This window comes from Mustela putorius, unplaced genomic scaffold (assembly GCF_011764305.1).
Source record: "Mustela putorius furo isolate JIRA1106 unplaced genomic scaffold, ASM1176430v1.1 tig00000275_pilon_pilon_pilon, whole genome shotgun sequence".
Lineage (NCBI taxonomy): Eukaryota > Metazoa > Chordata > Mammalia > Carnivora > Mustelidae > Mustela > Mustela putorius.
The window spans coordinates 32,997,280-33,022,882 of record NW_025421341.1 but is presented as its reverse complement, the minus strand read 5'-3'; the positions used below and the strand labels follow the sequence as shown (position 1 = coordinate 33,022,882).

Here is a 25,603-nt window from a genome sequence, read left to right as displayed (position 1 = left end):
CTTTCATTTGATTTCCTCGCTGTGCATCCCACCTGCCTTCAAGTCTGAAAGCATAGCACAACATCACCTGGGAGTAACTGCTGCCACATTCCCTTCTGTTCTTCCGGCAAATGTGCCAATCCTCGCTCCTACCTGGTCTTCACATGGGACTTTATTTCACCCTGCTCCTTTCCACCTTAGATTGCTTTGCTCCTTGGTTATCTCTCAGTGCTACGCCTATCTAGGAAATCTTCCAGAGTAACTAAAGTCATCAGGATAACAGTCTCATCATAGCCTGATCCAAGTGGCCATTTTACTTTATAGCTTACTTTTTTTTTTGGAGCTATAACTTCAATATTTAAGACCAAGTTACAAAGTTACTAAGACCAGTATAAACAAATTGTACTGTTTACCAGTAACCAGTGCTGACTTCTCCCTGAAGTTCAGTCTATTAGTATGGAAGGAATTTAATGACTTTGGCCAGAGGCCAGTGAATGTACCACCTCTCCCAGACTACTAAATTTTGGACAGTGACATCATTGAGAGACTTCTGTTTTATAAACATTTCATATATTAAGGGAAATGTTAAGAGATAACTCTGAAATGCAAGCAATGTTAAGAGCTTGAACAGGAAGGACATAGCTAATGACAGGCTAGGAAATGAGATAATCTCTTTTATAGAATCATTTGATATTGAGGAAACAGGAATTTACAAAGGAGGAGATACAATGAAATTAACCAATGAATGGTGCCATCCTTTGGGATTAGTAACCTTTAGACCTGGACCAAGCAACAAAGCTGTGGTGGATGTTGTAGTAGGGTGGATCTATCTGGGCACTGGTTTCCTCTAACGAGCTTTTCCCCCACAGACTCAGAAGGCTATATCCTAAATTAAAAAGTAGAAGGATCAAGGTCAGAATAAAGAACCATTCATGTATAAGTGCTGGAAATAACCTACTTTTATTTTACATGATTTAAGTCCAAAACAAAAAACCCCACCAAAGCCCCCAAATCTAGCTCTTATTGCTATGTCCTAGGGTACCAGAGGTCCCCTTTCATATGCCAAGAACATGGGAAGGGGTAGTTGTCAGAATAATGACCTTGTCTGCTTATTTCAAGAGTCCAACATCTAAGGCCTGATAATATAGAAATCAAAATTGTACTTGTCAAAACTAATCAAATTGTATAGACTTTAAATTTTTGCATTATTGTATTTAAATTATACCTTAAATTAAATAGCACATGGCCAAAGAGGGTAGGAAAAGAGAGGATAAAAAGAACACATTATTAAATCCTGTGGCTAAATGATTTTGTGTCTGTTGTCGTCCTCAACAGGGTCAAAGGCAGGAAACAACAGGCAAAGCCTATTCTTAAATAATGCTTCTGAGCTGCCTAAACAGACATTTCCCTTGGACCACTAAAGGGACTTCTTCAGTAAATGACAGTACCCTATGCCCTCAATCTGATTTTAAAAAACTGGAGAGAATTCTTGGGAGTGAAGAATAAGGGTTGATTTTTTTCTTATTTTTTTTCCATTATTTTTCAAATAATCTATGAACTAGTTTAACTTTTTCATCAATATGAAAATCATGCATACTCATCCCAGCAATTAAGGATTTAGCTCTCCGGGTTTAGGCATTTCATGGTGGTGGTGGGGGGAAGGGTATTAGGTCCACTTATTTAAAACTGAGGCTGAAAAACAAATTAAAAAGTCCTTGTCCATCTGGAGATTTTAATATATTTATTTGAAAACCAAGTTCTGTGAAAGAGCACACTAAACAGTCATATATCTTCTCTTCACCAAAGACTTGGAGACAAGGTTCTTCGGGTCAGCGCAAAGGCAATGGTACATGCAGTGAGTAGCAGGTCTCAGCATGGATTTCTTCACAAGCATCTCCAATACAGGACTGGACAATCATCTTTAGATGAGCAATGAGATCCTAAGGAAGTGGGAAGGGGGAAAAAACTAGGGTTATCCTTTGTTTAAAAGAAAATTTTTTACCACGAGCTGTCGATGACTAAAACTAGCCCCTAACCCTGCCTACGCAGTCCTAACACACCAGTGTTTGGTAAGATGGACTATGGTTTTTACACTCCTACTAGACTGAATATTTTATCCTTTTGAAAATAGTAGGAATCTAATTTCTGGGACGCCTGGTTGGCTCAGTTGGTAGAGCATGTGACTCAATCTCAGGGTTGTGAGTTGGAATCCCCATTGGGTTTAGAGTTTACTTAAAAAAAATCTAATTTCTAATTAAAAACTTCTAAGCCATCTTGAGGTTAACTGCCTTGAAAGACTTAATCAGGGGGTTTTCAGTAATGTATGGTCAAAGGCTTGAGGGGGCTAATGTGAGTCTGTTCAGTTCCACACAGAGACTGAGTGCTTATGGTATCAATACCGCCATGCGCTGCTTGGGTAAAGCTTAGGAAACCATCAAAGGCCCAAAGATAATTTTCTTTTTTTTTTTTTTTTTTTAAAGATTTTATTTATTTATTTGTCAGAGAGAGAGAGCAAGAGCGAGCACAGGCAGAGTGGCAGGCAGAGTCAGAGGGAGAAGCAGGCTCCCTGCGGAGGAAGGAGCCCGATGTGGGACTCGATCCCAGGACGCTGGGATCATGACCTGAGCCGAAGGCAGCTGCTTAACCAACTGAGCCACCCAGGCATCCCCCAAAGATAATTTTCAAAGCAATTTTACATAGACAGGAAGTTAGTATAAATCTCCCTCTCTCAATCAAAGGTCCAAACACTTTTTGGGGCTTGAATATATTTTCCTACTAATGGCAGGGTTTCTGCCTTAATATTTATCTGAGATTTCTGTAAAAGCTTTCATTAATTGCTAGTCAGTGTGTAACGCTCATGGTCTCATGGTGCTAGATTTACAGCCTGGCATTTAAGTAGAAGAAAAGGATAAATTCTTATTGTCTGACAATAAATATGTACTAGAGTGAGAAAACATTGATTAATAGTTTATATGCATCTTCAAATATGTGATGACAATTTCATAACATTATTCTAATTTTTTGCATCTAAAGACCTACTTCAACACTGTTAGAACATTGGCATAATTTTTTTCAACTGGGTGAAGCTCTGTTATATGTTCTAAACTGACTCCGAAGTACTTTTAAGCACCATGTCTTACCACATTAGATGTGTGATATAGCTTCAATGAGTAAATGAATATTAAGGCTTTTAGTACCAAAAGTATCACCAAAGGAAAGGGAGAGAGAGAGATGGATCAGTGATCCATGGACCAGTGCTGGCCATGAACTCTAACTGATCTATAACAAGGGGCTCACATCAAAGTGTAAATCAACTCTATCATGAGCAAACTGTCATTCAGTTGACTTTCTTGGGAGTAAGGGGTAAGCAAGGATTTTTCAATGAAAGAAGTATCGAGCAGATTGACATTTTAGAGCAAGCTCCCTACTCTCTCACGGACCTATGAGAACAGTTTTTAACTGCTCTGAATAGTACTGGTCAAACACTAGAGGGTAGAGAGTCAAAGGAGAAAGAAAAAGGAACTGGAGGTTATGTATGCTGAAGAAGTCAAAAAGAGGGGAAATTCTAACACCATTTAGGTAAATAGAGATTAAGCACAAAAGGAATGGAAAAAGTGACACGATGTCTCTGCCGAAAACATTTAAGATGTACTGACCAACAGAATTCCTTTAATAAACAATTTTATTTCGCACATACCTCTGGTCCTTAATCATCGATATACTCAAATGGTTCTGGAGGTTCTGGCTCTTGTTCTTCTTCCTCGATTTTTGGGCCATGGGCTGCCACTGGTTCAACCAGTTCCTCCGTGTCTTCACTGGTGTCCTTCAGGATGATGATGCCACCAATGGAAAGCTGTACACACAGAGCAAAGGGTGAAGCAGCACAAACCCCATTCATATTCTCAGATGGCTCCAGAGTGTAGCATGCATATTTGTTAAATGGTACCTTAAGACTACTCAGATGATTTGGGAGTAAAGACCTGGCATAGAACTACATTTCCCCAGGCAGCAGCCAGGAAATGTGGGTGTGTGCGCCTGTGTGAAGCTACACCCGTGACAAACTGTTGGGCTGCAAGAAGCGGCTACTAAGACCTTCCTCTTCCATTCCTCCAGTTAGTCTGAGGACTAAATGAGGAAGGCAACAATCGATGTCCACGACAAAGGACAGAGAAACTTGTCATCTATAGGGAATAGTTATAAACTTAACCCAGTGGCAGAACATCACTGTTCCTAACTAAAGACTGGTATTTCCTGCACTGCCTTGACCTGATTGGAGAGAGAAAGTTTACTTATTTACTTTTATCAATACAGCATTCTAATGTCTTGCTTGCTGTTCGACACATGGTCCTGGACCAGCAGCATCACTATCACCTGGGAGTTTGTCAGAAACACAGAAAACATAGCCCGACCTAAATCTATAGAACTGTACTTAAGAGCCACGGGTGTATGTATGCATACTAAAGTTTGAGAAGCACACTACTCTAACAGATACTTTATTACTCGTGAGAAAACTATCATTTTGGACAAAAAAGACAATCTACAAGTGAAAAGCCAATTTCTCTCCAGTGAGTTCAGAATGACAGAGTGAACAACATAAATATGACAGATATTTCACTTGAACCTACAAATCCTTTATGATACCAGGATGTAGTAGATGGGAAACAAAAAAGAACTCAGTGTAGAATCAATTTTATTAGCCCTCTCCCAAATGTAGCAGAAGTAAATTCACACACCAAACTATTCACCCACCTCTGTGTGTTAATCTTATTCTATTTGCTTGGCTGTGTCAAAGGAAATGGGAAGCTGCTGTCTGTAATTAGATCAGTCAACAGTGGCAGGGCCCATTGGGAAAAACATTATTTCTACCAAAGCAAATTACTGGAAAGGAAAAGAAGCCCAAGCTCATCAGTCAGATGATTCACATATATACAAATAGCTTTGCAGTTCAACCTAATCTGATTTTTACTCACTGGAGCTCTGCCCTGTCCTGCTATAAAACTGGTGTCTTCGTGAGTGTCTGTACTATCTCCCTTGTCTTGACACGCATATTCATACACTTTATTTTCTAACTCCTTCCCCTAAAAAGTCTGCTTTCCTTGAAGAGAGCCATTTGATGAGTGGACCCTGCCTTTACTACCAATATGCACCTAAGAAAAATCAGAGTACAAGGCCATTGTCCTAATCCTCTACGGTCTGAAAGTTTACCTGAGCCTTCTAAAGGACCAAATAAAGATGAATCATCGTTATTCAAGAAAATACTATGTTCACAAAAAGGATTTCCTGTATTTGGGAAACAGACAGCTCCAGGTTATAACTGTACTATTTCATGCTCAACTGGAATGAAATAATCCAACTCAAATCCTGCAGTATAAACAACATAAGGAAAAAGCCTTATAGCAACGTGGTTTAGTTTACTTTATTTTTAAAAAAGTAATCTCTACAACCAATGTGGGGCTTGAAACTACAACCCCAAGATCAAGAGTTACATGATCTGTCCAAGTCAGCCAGGTGCTCGTGACCTTTTTACCACTGTAAAACCACTGTTGTCTCCAGCAACAATTTTTTTCTTTTCTTTTTTTTTTTTAAGATTTTATTTATTTATTTGACGCAGAGAGAGCGTGCACGCACAAGCAGGGGGAGCTGCAGGCAGAGGGGAAGCCCAATGTGGGGCTCGATCCTAGGACCCCAGGATCATGACCTGAGCCGAGGGCAGGCACTTAAATGACGAGCCATCCAGGTGCCCCAACCATTTTTCTTTTAAAGCATATTTTGTCTGATGTTAGTACAGCTGCTCCAGCTCTCTTTTTGTTACTTGTTGGCATGGGATATCTCCCTATCCTTTTGCTTTTAATCTACTTCAATCTTTGAATCTAAAGTATGTGTATGTTTTAAGATCTTATTTTTTTTTTTTAAGATTTTATTTTTATTTATTTGACAGAGAGAGATCACAAGTAGGCAGAGAGGCAGGCAGAGAGAGAGAGAGGAGGAAGCAGGCTCCCTGCTGAGCAGAGAGCCTCGGGCTTATTTCATAAGTGAAATATCTGTCATATTTATGTTGTTCACTCTGTCATTCTGAACTCACTGGAGAGAAATTGGGACTTGATCCCAGGACCCTGAGATCATGACCTGAGCCGAAGGCAGCGGCTTAACCCACTGAGCCACCCAGGCGCCCCAAGATCTTATTTTTTTAAGCAATCTCTACACCCAAGGGTCGGGTTCCAACATATAACCCTGAGATCAGGAGTTGCATGCTCTGCTGACTGAGCCAGCTAGGTATTCCATAAAGCATGTCTTTAGTAGAGAGCATATAGTCAGATCATTTCTTTTTTATCTGTTTGGCTTATCTCAGCCTTTTAATAGGTGTGGTTAGTCCACTTATATCTCCTGTGATCAGGGCCCCTGGCTGGCTCAGTTTATTGATACAGCATGAGACTCTTGATCTTGGGGTCATGAGTTCCAGGCCCATGTTGGGCCTAGAGCTTACTTAAAAAAAAAAAAAAAAAAAAAAAAAAAGACATCTCATGTGATTACTAAAATTTGCTCCTGCCATTTAAAAAAAAAAAATTTTTTTTATTTATTCATTTGACAAAGAGAGAGATCACAAGTAGGCAGAGAGGCTGGCGGAGAGAGGGAGGGGGGGATGCAGGCTCCCCACTCAGCAGAGAGCCTGATGCGGGGCTCTATCCCAGGACCCTGAGATTATGACCTGAGCCGAAGGCAGAAGTTCAACCCACTGAGCCATCCAGGCGCCCCTGCTCCTGCCATTTTGATGTTTTTTGTATGTCTTATATATTTTTGTTTCTCAATTCTTCCACTGCTGGCTTCTTTGGTATTAAATAGATATTTTCTAGTGTACTAAGTTTAATTTTCTTGTTTCTTTTAGTCCACTTTTAGAATTATTTTGTCAAGTGGTTGCCTTTGCAATTAACATCTCGATCTCACTGGAAAACTGTAACTTAATTTCACTAGTATACAAAAACTACACTTCAATATACTGGTATTTCCCTATTCCTTTGTGTTATGGACTGAATGTTTGTGTCTTTCCACCCTGCCATTCATATGTTGAAATCCTAACCCCCGAAGTGATAGTATTAGGATGTAGACCTTTAGGAAGCAATTAGGTCACCAAGGTGAAGACCTCATTAATAATGATATCAGTGCTCTTATAAGGAGAGACATGAAAAGAGCTAGTTTTCCTTTCTCTCTGTCTTAGAAGATACAATGAAAAGAGGGCCTTTACTAAGTAGGATGAGGGCCTTTACTAAGAACCCAATCATGCTGGCACCCTAATCTTGGACTTCTAGCTGCTACAACTGTGAGAAATGTTTGTTGTTTAAGCCATTCAGTTTTAAATACTAGGTGGCAATCTGCTATAGTGCCAGAGCCTTGACATATTTCATGCATATTTCAACTTTACACTTTTATACAGTGTGTGCACAACTTATGATTACTTTATACACTTGTCTTTTAAACCAGATAGGAATGTTGGACAGTGCAATATTCCTCATTTAACAGATGAGTAAACTGAAACATGAAACATTAAATGACTTGTCTTAGTTAAACAGCTAAGAAATGGCAGAGCTGGAATATAAACTTAGTTCCACCCAATTCTAGCTCTTCACCACTAAATATAGCCATCTTCCATCCCTGTCCGTCTCCTTTAGATGATAATCTAGTCAGGTAAGACCGTGGCTCATCAGTGTAGGTAAGAGATGCCTTCTACTCACCACCATCAGGGACCACTTTCAAGTAGATGAGAATGGGTTTATTTTTTTTTTAGAAATCTCATCTATAACATTTTAGGCAGGTCCAAGATCTGGATGTATTAAATGTATCTACTGCTGGCTTTCTAGTTTTTCCAGTTTCAAGAACAGAGAAAAAAGACATTATCATGCTCAAATTACTGATTTGCATTTGTTTCTAACCTGATACATTCTTCCTAAGAAAAATTAAATGGCAGGAAGATCCTTTTCAAATTGTAAAATTCAGTGCTCTAATGCCTGTGTATTAACTTACATTTTCACTCTTTGTCACATTCCTGAGTTAGGTATAATTCTTATTTTCAGTAGAGGAAACTGAGGCAGAGAAAGGTTTAGTACTAGACTCAAGGTTACAAAGGCTGTAAATGGTAGAATCAGGAGTCAAACTCAGGATGTCTGATCCCAGAGTCTATGCTCCTAATAACGATGCTGTGTTAGAAAGGTCTATAGTGTACCCTTCTGGTAGAGGAAGGATGTTTGTAGGGTTACCCAAAGGAAAAAGAAAATCTGTCCCCAAATCTACATGAAATGGGAGGGAATGTTCTCTCTTTTGCTAAGAGATTTGTATCGAGAGCTTTCTCCAATGCTTTGGAGATGTATTCTTCTCTGTCAATATACCACTGTCCCATGAATTACTATCCCACTGGTATATATAGCTTAGGGCCATCAATAACTTACTGGTTTGAAAGGCTGGTATCTACAAGTCTCTGGCATGGTCAGGACCTTAAGCTGGGCAGGCATAACTCGGGCAGGGTTATCCAATAACTGGAAGTTTGGCTCAGGTTCTTTTTTCTTCTCTTTTTCTTCCTTTTTTTCTGCTTCATCCTGGAAAATATTAAAAAATAGCCCAACAAAGGTTCACTTCTCTTCCACATCACCGAATAATGTTTGATAAAGTTTACTGAGCAACTCGTAGGCACAAGGGGTAGCTAGGATTAGATATAATGAAAGTACAACCAAAGTCATACTAGACTCAGAGGATGGAGAGGGTAACTGTGAAGGGTGAGAATCTGTGTAACTTGGTTTTAGAGGATGAGGTTTTTCTACCAGGGTAGACCAGAAAAAGAGGGTCCATTTAAACAAATGATATTCTCCTTGCTTAAAGGGCCTTTATTTCTCCCACTATCATCTCATTGTCTGAAAATTCTACACTGCCCTTCAAAACACACCTTAGTAATAGTTTTCTCTAAGAACTCAAGTATCTTCCAATTAAAACTACTGGAGTCTCTGCTTGGAACAGGATACTTATTTAAGGGAAGCCAAAAACAAGGTATGGTAACGTTCACTTAAGGAAGAGTCTGGACCATGACAGAGATAGATATATCAACCCACATGACCACCAAATTATACCTACCACTTCCATTTTCTCCTCTTCTTTTTTTTCCTTCTCTTTTTCCTTCTTTTTAGCCTTGGCAGTAATAGATAACACAGCAGTGGAAACCTGGAGGAAGCAAACAGGGTAAATCATAATCCCTTACCTACACACAAACATACAAGCCCAAAGAGAACTCGATTCGACAATACTACTTGGTTTCCTGGCGGCATCATAAAAAATCAAATCATTAGGGAATACATGGGAAAAGCAAGCAGCACATTTATTCACATTTACTATTATGGTCCTCAGGTGACTCTTCTAATTTCTGGAGGCTTGTGTCCTATATAACTTACTATTTTTTTTTTTTTAAATTGTAGCCTACCTTAGATGTGGATTTGCTATCATGCAATTCGGAGATATCTGGGTGCTGCACCTTTTTTTTACTTTATAGGGAAAGCACTAAAAAACAAAAAAAATTCCTCCAAACATGGTCATAAAGATATTCTTACCATATCAGATGTCCTACAACTGTAATACACAGTGGGTAAGTGGTTAGCCTAGAATTACCCTTCCTGATGGGTGTCCCTGAAATCAGGGTGAAAAAGACTTTGAAAGGCTGGTACTACTGGTATAAAGCTGATTTTGTTTCTGATCCAAAAGCTGGGCATTTGAAACAGAGCTGATGAAATGAGACGAGATGTTGTTGTCAGAGGACAATCATCACCCACCATCCTCAAATTTGGTCAATTATATAAATATCCCCATTTACACACAATGTTTATAGCAAATAATCAACAACTGGCTAATATGGAACACTACCTTGAGAGGAAAAAAAGCATTTTCTTAAATGTAAGGTATCAGAAAGGATAATTTTACTGAGAAAAAGTCAGGGGCAAGTGCAGCTCTCGAATGCACTATAGTTCGATTTAACACACATCAGTGAGTGTTCTCAGATACTGTTGACAGAGGAATATAAGTTGGTTATATTCCTTTCACTTTGAAAGGAAATTTAGTTAATACCTATGAAAATAAATAATGTACATTACTTTTCATCAATCACATCTCATACCCTAACCTACAGATACACTTGTACAAGTTCACAAATATATGTGTATGAAGACTCTTAATCTCATTTGTAATAGTGATTAATTAGAAATCACCTGAAAATGTGCATCAAATGAAGAACCGAGAAGACAAGTAATGATATGTATACCTAAAGGGATTGTCCGTAGCAAACAATGAGATCCATATATATTGAAATTTCTAAAGGTTATTATTGTTCTTTGTTTTATTTTAAGTAGACTACACGCCCAATGTGGGGCTTGCACTCATTGTCCTGAGATCAAGAGTTGCACATTCTATCGACTGAATCAGCCGGATGCCCCTTAAAAATTGTTAAAGTAAAAACTATAAGCTGCAGAACAGTATGTCAAAAATAATTCTACCTGTGGTGTAAAAAGTATTGAAATGTGTGGAGAAAACATTTGGAGGGATTCAAATTATGATTCCTGCAACATGGGACCTGGATGACTGGGAGAGAAAAAGAGCTTTTACTTTACATTCTTGTGTAATGTTAGATTTTACCATAAGAAGTATTATTTTGAAAATATCTAATTTAAAACGTAAAAATATTTAAAACAAGCCCAAAGAAAATACTAAGTAGCTTCTATATATAAGTATAAATGCTCCCCAAGGGAACAAAGAACTTACCTTTTCCTTTTCTTTTTCTTTTGGTACTTCCAGAGGGGCAGGATATGCAAATGTGGATGGTTTACAGTTTGATTTATACTGAACTTTCGGCATCTGAAGAAATAAAAGAATTTTCTCCCTTACGTTAAAAAAACCCAAATCAGGGGCGCCTGGGTGGCTCAGTGAGTTAAGCCGCTGCCTTCGGCTCAGGTCATGATCCCAGGGTCCTGGGATCAAGTCCCGCATCGGGCTCTCTGCTCAGCAGGGAGCCTGCTTCCTCCCCTCTCTCTGCCTGCCTCTCTGCCTGCTTGTCATCTCTCTCTGTCAAATAAATAAATAAAAAATCTTAAAAAAACAAAAATAACCCAAATCAATATTTAAGAATTCTACGCTTTTAGTCAGACGTTTCAATCCAGGCTAAATGTTCTCTTATAGTACCTACAGGGATCTGTTTTCTCACAATGAATTTGTTCTAAAGTGCTTTATGGAACTGCCTGTAATTCCCTATACTTTCCTGAAGCTCTGTGCCTGTTCAGAGGCACCTCTTCATCTCATCTTTACTGGCCGTACCCCCTGATTTAGTGGGTTAAGTCCCACTCATGGTGTGAGCATCAGATCAACTGTTACCTCCTTTGTAAAGTGTTATTTGATTACCTAAGCTGCATACCTAACTTCCATGTACCTTCCTTACACCACTCCAACAACCTATACAAGTCTGCACGTTTCTGTATCACATAATCCCTCCTAATAAGAGTCTAACATGAGCCTAATGAAAAAGTTAGCTTCACATTACTTATTGAGTAGGTGTTACATTCACTAGTCTGAATTTTTCTCTATTTCCCCAATTTACACCGATAGAGAATGGTAATTGGCATCACATTCACTAGGATAAGGAATCTTGTCTTTGTGTGTTAGAGGAAAAAGTCCCTATAGATCATGTAAGAGGTTTGACCATAGTGTTAAAGGTTAGGGATTGCGAAACCTAAAGAATCTTCTTCTTCTTTTTTGATTTTATTTATTTATTTGATAGAGACAGAGAGAACACAAGTAGACAGAATAGCATGCAGAGGGAGAGGGAGAAGCAGGCTCTCTGCTGAGCAGGGAGCCTGACGTAGGGCTTGATCCCAGGACTTTGGAATCACGACCTGAGCCAAAGGCAGACGTTTAACAGACTGAGCCACACAGGTGCCCCTAAAGATTCTTATCTTGAAAGATAAAACTGCTCAATATTTATAAATGTGAGTAATTTTATGCTCAAACACGTAAAGGATAAATGGCTGTATAGTTATACTGGAAAAAAAAAAAGGCAACTGGATGAAATAATCTTTATCAGCCATTTTCTGGCCTCCAATTTTTCCACTCTGAAATTTAACAGACCATTTTAACACAAGTGATGCCCAGATTTAAGAGTATTTGAAGGCGGGGTGCCTGGGCGGCTCAGTGGTTTAAAGCCTCTGCCTTCGGCTCAGGTCATGATCCCAGGGTCCTGGGATCAAGCCCCGTGTCGGGCTCTCTGCTCCGCAGGAAGCCTGCTTCCTCCCCCCTCTCTCTCTGCGTGCTTCTCTGCCTACTTGTGATTTCTCTCTCTCTGTCAAATAAATAAAATCTTAAAAAAAAAAAAAAAGGATGGTGTGATGACAGGAGATGGGTCACCTTTAGTCCTTGAGTCATGTGACCAGTTTCTGTCAGATTCCTCAGATCCTCAACGATGGCCTTGTTTTCTGCCACTACCAGAGAGACATCCTCCCATTTTGCTCTTCCTTTTAGCTGTAATCCTTTCTTCCATCAAATATTCCAGCATCACACAACTCTGAAACATGGCCCTGTCTCAAACCTTCACTCCTTACTAAGATTTACTTCGGGTCACCTTTCTTTCCTGCCGAAATTACTGCAATAGCATTCATTGTAATGGACTTCCACTGATACCAGAATGTTGTTTCTAGAATGCAAATCTCATCATGTCATTCTGCAAGAAATCCTTCAATAGCTCCCAAAGAACTTCAGTAATAAAACTGAATAAAACTGAAGAGTGATCTATAGATCACTCTTATATAAAATATTTTTATATTTCCCCCTCTCTTACCATTCCCTCTCAACTGATTCATCCAAGGTTAATGCTAGTAGGGAGATTTGATTTTCAAAACTTCCACTGACACACTCCACTCAACAAGGTGATGACTCAATTTAAAGGGGAAATACAATACTGGTGAGATGCCAACTCATTTTTAAAATTTCATGAAAATTCTTATGAGTGGGTGGTTAGGATACAGTGAAGATGATACATTATAAAACCGAGGTGTTACAAACATACCTTTAAGTCCTTGTTAAGGCCAATGACACAGGTAGGGGTATAAGCCAATGACAGGAAGTGTGAAAGAGGAAACCAGAACCAGAATTGGGTAAAGACAAGGACACCGACTACAGAAGGCATATGGGTGTGCCCAGTCCTGGACTGCAAGGAGATTGTGACATTATGACCACCTGTAGAAAAAGAGAGAAACAATGAACAAAAATCTAGTAGGGTAATAAAGATATCTAAGTATTGCACTAGGGAAGCATTTGATGATTATTTTAGGAATACAGTTCATAAAAGCTGATACAGAGTAGCTGGAATTTGTTAATGTTATATTGTAATCGGGGTAATCTAGACCTTTTTTCTATATAAGTAGGAATTTTCCAAAAACAAAGCCTGAAGGATATCAAAACTGAATATTAAATTAAATATTAATCTTTATTATACATTAAGGTTTTTAATGTCCTAAGAAGAAGTAAAACTTTAGTATACATCATATTTACAAACGACAGCAAAGAGGCCAGAGGCAGATATTGTTTGCTTAGTTTTACTCTTTCTTTCTTAGTTATGTCTGAATGTAGTCAGCTCCACCATTAACTAGCCTTGTGACCTTGGATAAATCATTTTCCCTCTAAAGTCTCTTTTCCCACTGGCAAAATGAGGGTTTGGACTAGAGCACTGGAACTAGAGCTGTACCACCAACAAAAGAAAACCTTTAATCTCCATCCAACCTTTGAGTCAACTGAAAATTATTTTGCGGAAGCACAATATATGAAACAATGAAATCAAACCTAATTCTATTTAATCAGAAGTTTGGGTTGTTGAGAGGTTGAATGGCTCAGCCTGTCCTGTTTACGAACTTCATGCCACATCTCCTAGACCATCCCTTGACGGAGTGCAGAGAAACACAGTCTGAATACCAGTGAATAAGAACTAAGATCCAAGCATCAGTTCGCTGGATCTTTACTGGGCCACTTTAGAAAGTCTGAGATTCTAGGAGGCTATTAGGGGTTACAAACTTGAATGCCTTTAGGAATCGGTCAGGCAAACAAATGAGAAACCTGGCCTGGAAGCAGTGGGGAACTGAAGCAACTAGAAAGTCCATGTTGTAATTAAATAGGACATGTTACTAAAGGTATACGTCCAGAGTTGCTAGGTAATTCTACTTTTAAAAGTAGACTCTAATCTGGATTTTGTCCAAAATTTTGCACCTTGGTTAGGCAGGCAGACATGTTTAAATCCGATTTGGCCCACAGGCTACTGTATTGCAGCCTCTGGTCTATATAACAGTATTAGTGTTGGACCCCAGAACTCTGAGACACCAATCTTTTAGTTTATATAAGATACCTGATAAAGGGTATCTCAGTGGTTCAGTCCGTTAAGCATCTGCCTTTGGCTCAGGTCATGATCCCAGGGTCCTGGGATCGAGTCCTGTACCGGATTCCCTGTTCAGCGGGAAGTCTGCTTCTCCCTCTGCTCTTCTCCACACTTAAAAAAAAAAACCCAACCCTATAAAAATGGAGCCTATTTGTGCCTAGTCACCATCCTAATTTGAATTCCAATTCTGGATCTCTATTGGTCACATTTCACTTCTTTTAACCTCAGTCTCTCCCAGATGCTGTACATTAGAGTCAGGAAGTGAGAACTAATTTTACTAAGCTAGAAAAGCAGTTCAGTTTTTTATAATAATCAAATAATCTAGATTTTATTTGGAGAAAAATCAGGTACCCTTTAATTCTGTTTTTCCAACAGGGATGAGTTATATGCATTTATTGTCTGCTTGTGCTCTTCCCTATGCTAACTACCACATTCACCAAATGCATTATATATTGAGAATTTTGAACAAAATACTGAAAAGAGATCCCAAGGAGCCTCTACTCTAGTGGAGAAGACAAATAACTAGATAATTAAACTAGGGCATACAAGCATTATGAGACTGAAACCTGGACACTAGGGAGGACATATAGCTAAGCATGGCATCTAACCCAGGGTGAAGGCTGGGTAGGGCAAAGGAGAGGGGAAGGCTGCTCAGAATACATGATAATATTTTTAGTTCTAAAGCTGAATTCCCTTTATTTCAGTGAAACCCATTTTCTTCAGACTTAGAAACTAAACTAGTCTTTTGTTCCACGAGTCTAAGATTTAATACAAAACAAGAAAGAGTTTATCCCATTGGTAGTGTTTACACAGTTTTACAAACTTTGGTCATAAACCTTAATTTTTGGCTCTTCTCCCTGAAGAGACCAAATCATTGAGTGAATTCCCATAAACTTCAACTTCACTCATTCCTTTGAAGCTGCCCTAGAGATCCTCCATTAACACTAACTTCTGAGAGCCAGACTGCAGGACTACATGTTTTTTGTTGGTTTTTTTTTTTTGTTTTATTTTTTCTTTTGCAGCTGCAGCAGTTTGTAGGACAGGATACTGATAAAGTGAAAAGGGTGAGAGAAAAATTCGGCTTGTAATAGTGAACACAGCAGCACAGAACTTTTAAGTACTGAATAACACTAAAATAAGTAAGGCGAAAAACATAGTAAATAAAAAGATAAACGGAAAGAAGCATCAAAACTTGACTGGTCCACTGACAATTCAAAGAGATACTCATAAAAGGCAGTGAAGGGAGAGGGGCTGACAGGGGAAGGAAGGGAGGGAGAGAGAGGACTTCTAGTAAAGATTAAAATAAGGCCGAAACAGAGAAGTATCCTCCCCTAATTCTTTTTTTCTTTTTCTTTTTTTAATTTTTATTTTTTAAATTTTTTCTTCTCTTGGTGTTTTTTTTTTTAATTTTTTTATTTTTTATAAACATATATTTTTATCCCCAGGGGTACAGGTCTATGAATCACCAGGTTTACACACTTCACAGCACTCACCAAAGCACATACCCTCCCCAATGTCCATAATCCCACCCCCTTCTCCCAACCCTCCGCCCCCCAGCAACCCTCAGTTTGTTTTGTGAGATTAAGAGTCACTTATGGTTTGTCTCCCTCCCAATTCCAACTTATTTCATTGATTCTTCTTCTACCCACTTAAGCCCCTATGTTGCATCACCACTTCCTCATATCAGGGAGATCATATGATAGTTGTCTTTCTCTGCTTGACTTATTTCGCTAAGCATGATATGCTCTAGTTCCATCCATGTTGTCGCAAATGGCAAGATTTCATTTCTTTTGATGGCTGCATAGTATTCCGTTGTGTATATATACCACATCTTCTTGATCCATTCATCTGTTGATGGACATCTAGGTTCTTTCCATAGTTTGGCTATTGTGGACATTGCTGCTATAAACATTCGGGTGCACGTGCCCCTTTGGATCACTATGTTTGTATCTTTAGGGTAAATACCCAATAGTGCAATTGCTGGGTCATAGGGCAGTTCTATTTTCAGCATTTTGAGGAACCTCCATGCTGTTTTCCAGAGTGGCTGCACCAGCTTGCATTCCCATCAACAGTGGAGGAGGGTTCCCCTTTCTCCGCATCCTCGCCAGCATCTGTCATTTCCTGACTTGTTGATTTTAGCCATTCTGACTGGTGTGAGGTGATATCTCATTGTGGTTTTGATTTGTATTTCCCTGATGCCGAGTGATATGGAGCACTTTTTCATGTGTCTGTTGGCCATCTGGATGTCTTCTTTGCAGAAATGTCTGTTCATGTCCTCTGCCCATTTCTTGATTGGATTATTTGTTCTTTGGGTGTTGAGTTTGCTAAATTCTTTATAGATTTTGGACACTAATCCTTTATCTGATATGTCATTTGCAAATATCTTCTCCCATTCTGTCAGTTGTCTTTTGATTTTGTTAACTGTTTCCTTTGCTGTGCAAAAGCTTTTGATCTTGATGAAATCCCAATCGTTCATTTTTGCCCTTGCTTCCCTTGCCTTTGGCGATGTTCCTAGGAAGATGTTGCTGCAGTCCTCCCCTAATTCTTAACAGATAATATAGCAGAAACCAGCAAAAAACTGTAGTAGTACTGAATGAACAAGAATGAACAACTAAAGCGTTGTATGTAAAAGTACAAAGCTCAAAAACTGGCAGCTAAAAGAAATAAATGGATTATGGAATAGTAAAATGTTACTCCTAAATCCTATTTAAAAACCAATTACCCAAAGTAGCCAACCTCAAATGGCTACATCCTGTATGATTCCAGCTGTATAATACTCTGGAAATGGAAAAACTAAAGTTACAGAGACAATAAAAAGATCAGCGGTTGCCAGGGGATTGTATGGAAGGAGAGAGAGGAAAAAAGGTGGCACACAGAGGATTTTTAGGGCACTGAAACTATTGCCTATGATGTAATGGTGGATATATAATTATGCATTTGTCGAAACCCATAGAAAATGAACTTGAATGTAAACTAGGGACTGATAAAACCCAGCCAATTCAGTGTCAATTTCCATGAACTATAGGTTCTATGTTTCCTCTAGGAATAATTTTCCCACAGAAAACTTCCCAAACAATTCCCCAAATAATTTTCCCAATTTCTACTATGTCATATAGTTAGAGCAGATAGGTACTTCATCAGATTTAGTTTAAATAAATACATCTGGAAGATTTAAAATTTACCTGCATCCAGTATGCCTTGTGCCAAAATAGCGCCAAACTTGGCCATGACATCATCATGTTTATCATTGATAACTTTGGAATACAGCTGTCTGAACTGATTCACCTGAAGGAACATGCAAAAGAATTGTAGTCATATCATATTCATTTGTGGAGCCATTTCAGACCAGGGAATAGACTGTTCAAATTATAATGAAAATTGAGCTCTGAAATTCACAACATTCAAAAAGAGAGAGATACAAACCAGGTATCAAGGCAGAAAAGTTCCATAGTTGAAATCATGGGTGTTATGACTTGTCATAAGAACTGGAACACCAGTTCTGTTTTCAATCCTCATTCCCCAGTGGGTGATTCAAACTCATGGAAATGCTGAATGTGACTTTGAATCGCACCACTGTTAGCAGGCTTAAACAGTTCAAGCGAACACTGAGGCTTTAATTGTACTGTGAATAACAGCTACTTTGCTTACCATCACCCTTATAGATTTCCTAGCAGGCATAATCCTTCAATTCTGTCTTCAAGTAAACTACCCTTTAGTGAAGATGTGTGAGGCATATTTTGGATTTAGTGTATATTCACATCAAGATTTTCATTACATACACATATTAATTTTGAGAACACGTGCTAACTCAGGGTGGAATTACTGGAATTTTTGTTTCTTTATTTTTTTCTGTATTCTTAAAACTAATATATATTACTTTACAATTAGAAAATAAATTTATAAAATACATGTTATCAATATATTTGTGATTGCTTTAAAACTGTGTGAGTGACAATAACGGAACTATTTTATGCTTCCTCCTTGTCTTACACTTCTGTTTTCCCACCAGTGCCTTTCAAGGGGTAGGCACCCAGGAAGAAGTCTGCCTATTCAAGAAGCACGTGATCATGGAGGTCCCCAAATTTGCCCAAAGCAGAAAATAATGACTTTGAGTTTCCTAATATAATGACCTTACTTGCATGACATATTCTTTCAGAATCTCTTCCCCTCTTCACCTGTCTTGGTCTTGGAAGCCATGCTGTGCAATGCAGGGTAAGAGAGAATCAGACAGCCTTGGCTTATAAAGATCTCTCCTTCAGTAAGTCATTTAGGAAAGTTACTTAGCTTTTCATCATTTCAGTCTCTTCATCCCTATAGGGATTATAGGATCTATCTTACACAGCTGCTGTTAAGGATTATATGATGCAGTCTATATGTAATGTAATGTGTAAACAGTGTTTTATAATTCAGTAAGCAGGATTATCCTACCATACTGTGGAAGAACCCTACCAGTCACCCTTGACTATTATCTCTGCAGCCTAATACTGCTAACAAAATGTGATGAGAAAAACAATGAACTCTCTCTGCCACTACCTAGCATATAACTATTAGTGAGCCATTTTCTTCTATAGGTCTTACTTTATCTAACTATAAAACCAGCATGACTAGATTATCATAAAATTCCCTTCTAGTTTTAAAAATCCCAAGGTTTGATGCTTTTATTCTGGTTCAAAAGGTCAAATTCCTTTGATTCTGAACTTATTTTAGATGAACACTTACATTTCCTTATACAGGATGGAAATTTTATGTGCTTAAAGGTTTATGAAATAATGTCATGAACTTATAAAAAGTAACACTGGACAAAGCACTGTATGTACATCATGAGGAAGAATTTAAATATAAAACTGTACTTAAAACAATAGGAAATCACACGTTCAGTGAAACTGAAAGACAGATTAAAAATATCAATACAAATATGTCATAGGACTCTCCAATTAAGTAGACTACTTCAAAGAGCTATTTCTTACTTATCATTTAAAAATTGTTTTCCTCACATTTTATTACTTATGGAGTAGTAATTCTCATGTTATGATTCTTCATAAAGAATTATTTTAGTAGGTTAGGATAGTATCTTAAATTTGAAGTCAAGTTTGAGATCATATACTCCCTGTACATACGGATGGGAAACTGAAGCAAGATAGGTGACGTGACTGGCCTGTTTGCGATCAAATAACTAACTGCAATCATGATGAGGATTATGATTTCTGGTTCAATTTCACTGTTATGAACAGTATGGTGCCTCCAGAGAAAGTATAATTTGTGGGAGAAAAATGTTTATTTCCCATTTTATATTACGAGCGTCTCACAGAAAAGACAAATTCTAGGCAATCCTGTGATCCATGCAGTCATTCTGCTGCACATGATTATCTAAAAATCCACCTTCTCCAAATTCATGCATTTTTAACATTCATCATATTTTTAAACTCTATACCTTATACTGCTGGGGGGAAAAACACTTTCAGGGAAAAAAAAAAGGGGAGAAGGAAATAAAGTTCTTTGGGGTCATTTCTGTTGGTACTTATCAGCTGGGTATGTTTCAATTTTTATCTATTTTCCTACATAGAGAAATAAAGCAGCACATCAAGGATGAGTTTTGAAGTTGTCTTCCTTTTCTCTTTTTCTGTCATTACATCTGCTCTTATGACTTCAACTATAGGTATATAACTTCTTCCATGAAATCCCTGAGGTCAGATGAATTTTGGAATTCAGAATTTGTAAAGATAACATGGTCTATATACCATACATATATAATACTCAAGGGAGCATGGGAGCAATACCCTATAATCAAATAAATTAGTATTTCAGAAGGAGCTAAATGATTGAACATTAACACTAACTGGGATAAAGTCTATAAATGAGTTCATAATAATTCAAGTTTTACAGCCAAATGAGTCCTGAAAAATAAACAATCCTCTTTTCAGTTTTCAGAGCTTTTTGGATTTTAGAACTGCAGATATAGGGCTATGGACTTGTGTAGTTTCTTTGTAGTTAGTTCCCAAATCTCTATCTTCAATTCTGATTTTTTCCTTTACTCTCATCTTATTTCCAGCTGACTTGCTATCATCTCAAACTCAACATGCCTAAAACAAAAATTATCTTTATCCTTTTAAGATATTGTCAATATTATCATGATTTCCCCATGATCAATATAAAAAATGATGTTTTTAGCTCCTTTCTCAGTTTTATGAGTATTATTTTGTTTATGGTAGTTGCTTGTAGCTCTTTCTATTATCATTGACACTGTTAGAGTCCAAGTTCCTACCTTAAGGTAGGAACGGTAATATAGATTACCATTTATAAAATTTTATTCTTATAATTTCATCTTATAAAAGTTCAAAGATTTCTCCACAGAAATATTATAGGTGCTTATGATGGCTCACAAAAGCCTAATCGACTCAAATTGTGATTTTAGAACTGCAAAAGCTTATCAAGCTTGGCCAAACTTGGATCCTACTGCCAAAAGAGCACCTGCCAGTTGTGGTTACTTACCTACAGCAGGTAACCCTAGGCCAGATGATATTACGCAAGGAGGAGCATCAGAGATTTTATTTTTACACTCCAATATTTTATCTGATTCTATAAATGATAATTACGTATATGTTCAAAAATGCTAAAGGTGGATTTCACTTAACAAGGAAAACAAAAGACAGATCCTTCATAAAGAGTAGAGTTGGGTTCTTGAGTAGAAACAGTTCAAAGGACCTATAAAAAGTACATTACTCTAGTTAAAATGTTTTGAATCTCTGGTCTAAGGGATTTCTAAATTGGGTTTGTAATCACCCAGGGGTGTATACAATGTTCCTGGGTCTATTTTGTTGAGAGTGAATGATCAAAAAAACTGGCAGAAGATGAAAGAAAAGATGCACTGGAATTAACTTAAACCGAGATCACAGTGTATATAGAACTAAGCATTAAGACAGCATTCTGCAAAAGGATGTGATGTATATGATGCTTACATAAATACTTCCTTTGGAACTTTCCACTGTGAATTTCACAAACTATCAGAGAATGTCCCTTATGGATTTCTCTGAGGGGTGGTTATAGCCTTGATGAAATTAGTACTTCATCTCCATTTTACTTCCACTTGATCTTGAGCAGTTTGCAACAACCATACAGTAGGACTCTCTAGTCTTGAGAACTTACTTCTCTTTAAGCTTTTTTTTTTTTTTTAAAGATTTTACTTATGTATTTTTTTGAGAGAGAGAGAGCGCACATGTATATGGAGGGACAGAGGGGGAGGGAGAGGGAGAGAGAATTTGAAGCCAACACTGTACTGAGCACAGAGCCCAATGTGGGGGGCTCAATCCTATGACTGTGAGGTCAGGACCTGAGCCAAAACCAGGAGTCAGATGCTTAATGGGCTGAGCCACTCAGGCACCCTTCTTCCAGTTTGTTAACAGCTTTTTCTTTTGAGCAAAAGTCACATATCATTCCAAAATAATATCAAGTTGTCTTGTTAGCAATAATCAGATAAAAGGGAGATGATATAAATGAAAGCCCACAGAAGTCTTTATAGCATGCCTGATAGCAGAAAAAAATGAAACAGAACTCAAACTTTAAGAATTCATGAGTTGAGTAAACAATTTCCCGCTAAGGAACAGTGTTTCCTGAAAAAATACTGGAGTTCTACACTGGCATATGTAGCTTTGCTTTCATAGTCAGTAGCATACACATTTAACTTTTTTCCCAGAGTTTACATTAATGGCAACAGCTAGAGCAGCTATAACTGCATGTCAGCATTCGTAATTAATACTCAAGATTCTGATAAAGCCTGAAGATGGAAGTGCTCCCCACGTATTCACATCAACGAAGACGGTTCAAAGGCATTTTATGGAATGATTAAAAAATAATAATTATTTAAATTCTGTATTTTTTCCACTTTTCTAAATGTGAAAAAGTTTTATTTATTAGAGTAAATAGTTGAATGCTTTTTCAAACTACATAGTCTACCCTACACCACCCCCATTCCAAAGGTCCCTGCCAGAGTTGGGGCGGAGTTTATGGTTGAAAAATCAACAAAATCCTACAGCAAAAGATGAAAAGACAGTAAAACATTTGTCTTGTTTACAGTAAAATAACATGAAAGCAACATGAGAGGTCAAAGTGAGTAAATACTATATATTACTGTTGGGGAGGTGCACTCTATGGCCTAAACTTCCTTCTTTAACAACATTACTCAATTGGGTAACTGCCAGCAGATAAAGCTCAGATCAAAAGCAGAAATAAAAGATGCAAAAGCTATTCATATTATAACTGATATATTTAAAAACAAAAGCTAAAAAGAAATGTGGACTCTCTGAAAAGATGTTTTCTCTAGAACATACAATATATGAAGTAATATTAAAACAAAATGAGAAGGTGGGATTCTATTTTTGCAATAACCCAGTTTTTAGAAGTCTTAACAAATGATTTTGACAGAGAGAGAGAGAGAGAGAGCAGCACTCGGAAAATGAAATAAAAATGATAGCAACTGCTTAGAAATGGGAATCTAGGGCATCTGGATGGCTCAGTTGGTTAAGCGACTGCCTTTGGCTTAGGTCATGATCCTGGAGTTCCAGGATCGAGTCCCATATCAGGCTCCCTGCTCGGTGGGGAGTCTGCTTCTCCCTCTAACTTTCCCCTCTCTCATGCTCTCTCTCTCAAATAAATAAATAAAATCCTTAAAAAAAACCCGGGAATTTATTAAACAAAGTTCTATAAAATGAGAATGAATGATCAATGAGTTCTGGAAGTTTTGCTCTTCTCCATCCTCCCTCCCCCATCAATCTACTTTGCTGAAAATAAGGATGTTCTACATGTGCTTGATGAGGCAGAAGACAGTATGCCAATGGTTTTTCCAGTTGTCAATTTCTTGACTATTTTTCAAATGGAAGCAAAATTAATAAAAAACTATTAAATGCTCTAATTTCAAATTATGAATAAAAAGTTCTGAACCTATTATATAAGGTATACACACCTATTTCATATATGAAAAGTGATCATTTTTAGTACATGTGAATAAGATCAGTGCATTTTCTCAACAAAATGAGAAGTTTTGGCTGAGGTGCTAAGATACATTAGATATCATGTTCTAACATGATGTCTGCGAGAGTGTCATGAGGATATTTTAAAACAGGTATCTCAAAATCTGTGCTGGGAGCCATCCACAAGGTACCTATGAGAAGTGGACTACAGAATGTGTGAGGGGGATTTCTGTGGGGAAAGATGAGCTGTGGGTCTTTGTGCCTCACTCCAAACCTAAAGATGGGCTTCAGAGGGACCATGTGGAGAGCTTAATAAGATCAGTGGTCACTGTGCATGGACATATGACATGAAAAGTTAAGAGAAATTAGCTATCCACTGAAGTACTAGCAGAGAGTGTGAGGGAGATGGAGAAGAGGAGGGAGAAGATGACAGAGAGGAGGAGAGAGGGACAGGGCAAGTAAAGTTACACTGAGAACCATATACTCCTAGTTACAAGGGCAAAATATGCAGGATTGGTTCTGTGAGCAGATATGGGTCAGAAAGGAGAGAGCGGTCTTGGAGCCATGTGAATGTCTCCCAGGGGGGCAGTGACATTCTAACAGAGAATCTGGATATACTCATTTCTAAACTGAGATTGTATATACCATATAAAATGAATGCAGGACTTTTTATTACCTTAAAAAGATGAATCAAAAAGTCATGGACTACCTAAATTTGCATCCTCTATCAGAGGAACAGGTTATCCTACTAAACGCATTTTAAGAGGACAGTAGGAAGTAAAAATTAAAGTTCATTTTTATGATTTCATCAACCTGTAAGTTCTAATTTTTCAAGTATGGCTAAATAGTTAAATTAACAAAGGGACTATAAATCCGTAAAAAAATGCATTTAAAGAGTGTTATATAGTTAAAGTTGTCTCTTTTACCCACCTTTTTTTTACTTCTTTTATGTTTGGTGTCCACTACATTTGAGGTAAAATTGTCCTTAAACGAGGGTAAGTTACTAAAGAAAAGCCTGAACCAGCTCTCTTCTGGAGAATTTGTTTGCTCACCTTTGGACAAGTGATTTCAGTCTGCTGGATCATGATGAGAGCCGAAGCTATCAGAGCTCCTTGCCTCACATAGTTCACAGGGTCATTTGTCATTGGCTCTAACAAATTAATTGCTTCCTGAAAACATTAAAAAAAACTTTAAATTAAGCTGGTGTAGCTGGATTTTCAAATTAGTTACTATTATTCTAAATCGGTACTTTCATCTAACATTGTAGTGAGTTCATTAAAGACTACTTGCAACTGAGTATGCTTTAAGTTTCAATACAGTTGACCATAAGTGAGAAGGAAGCTTGTAGAACTGGTGCTCCTGTCCTGAGGTAAAAGAAGTCAAAAAGAAGTAACAGAAAATGAGATTAATGTTTGATAAACACCTACTATTTTCCAGGTACAACAGCATTATATATGTTATCCCATATAATTCCATTAATCGTAAAACAAAAACAAATAAACAACAACATAATACAATCTTTATAAACAAAGGAAACCGAGGTTAAGAAATTTGTCCAAAGTCATGTAAGTAGAGCACTCAGGCCTGTCTGACCCCAAAATCTGAATTAAGTATTCAACTTCCATCAAATATTAGGTTAAGGTAATGTCTTTGATGATTTTGTAAGACCTAACTTAAAAAATTAAATCGATGTTTAAAAGGATTCCCCAATATTATATTCTTCAGAATAATTGGTTCTATGAAAAAGGGATTCCTTGGTGAAATTTAAGTTTGGTAGTTCTGGAGTACTATATATCACTGTCCCTTGCAGGTTCAAAATATATACAGCTTATCAAATACTCTCTGAATGCACACCATACCAAAAGATCCAGAGCCTCATTAAAGAAATTACTCAAACTTTGTTTATCCTAGCATTTGTTCACTATATTTGACCAAGAACTCTTTTACCCTATGTAAGTTCTGTTAACAACGTGCAGAAATTTTGTTAAGTGCCACTTTATAGGATTCCTTATAAGGTCTTTGGTAGATATAAATCCAGAGGAAAAAAGCAATGGGTTAACAAAATTATCAAATTTATTTCTTAATACAGTATGCCATTTCTTAAATATCCTTTGTTTCAAGGCCAAGGAAGGAAAGAACAAGTTGAATTCTTTTTTTTTTAGGCAAACAACTTCAGATTTCTTTACATGTGGATTCATTTATTTTAAAAATCAGAGCTGATAACAGA

At 37.6% G+C, this 25,603-nt stretch overlaps 1 protein-coding gene across 1 annotated transcript in view; it reads right to left on the bottom strand.

The window, feature by feature from the left end:
• Positions 1–1,703: 1,703 nt before the first annotated feature.
• PSMD1 (proteasome 26S subunit, non-ATPase 1) overlaps positions 1,704–25,603 on the bottom strand; it is a 92,138-nt gene continuing 68,238 nt past the window's right edge. The window contains exons 18-25 of the mRNA XM_004773457.3: positions 24,429–24,545; positions 17,596–17,698; positions 13,055–13,224; positions 10,765–10,857; positions 9,094–9,180; positions 8,418–8,564; positions 3,677–3,832; positions 1,704–1,919 (exon numbers count right to left, since the gene is read on the bottom strand). Of these exons, the coding sequence (XP_004773514.1) occupies positions 3,686–3,832; positions 8,418–8,564; positions 9,094–9,180; positions 10,765–10,857; positions 13,055–13,224; positions 17,596–17,698; positions 24,429–24,545 (864 nt within the window). The 3' untranslated portion in view covers positions 1,704–1,919; positions 3,677–3,685. The remainder of the gene's footprint in view (positions 1,920–3,676; positions 3,833–8,417; positions 8,565–9,093; positions 9,181–10,764; positions 10,858–13,054; positions 13,225–17,595; positions 17,699–24,428; positions 24,546–25,603) is intronic.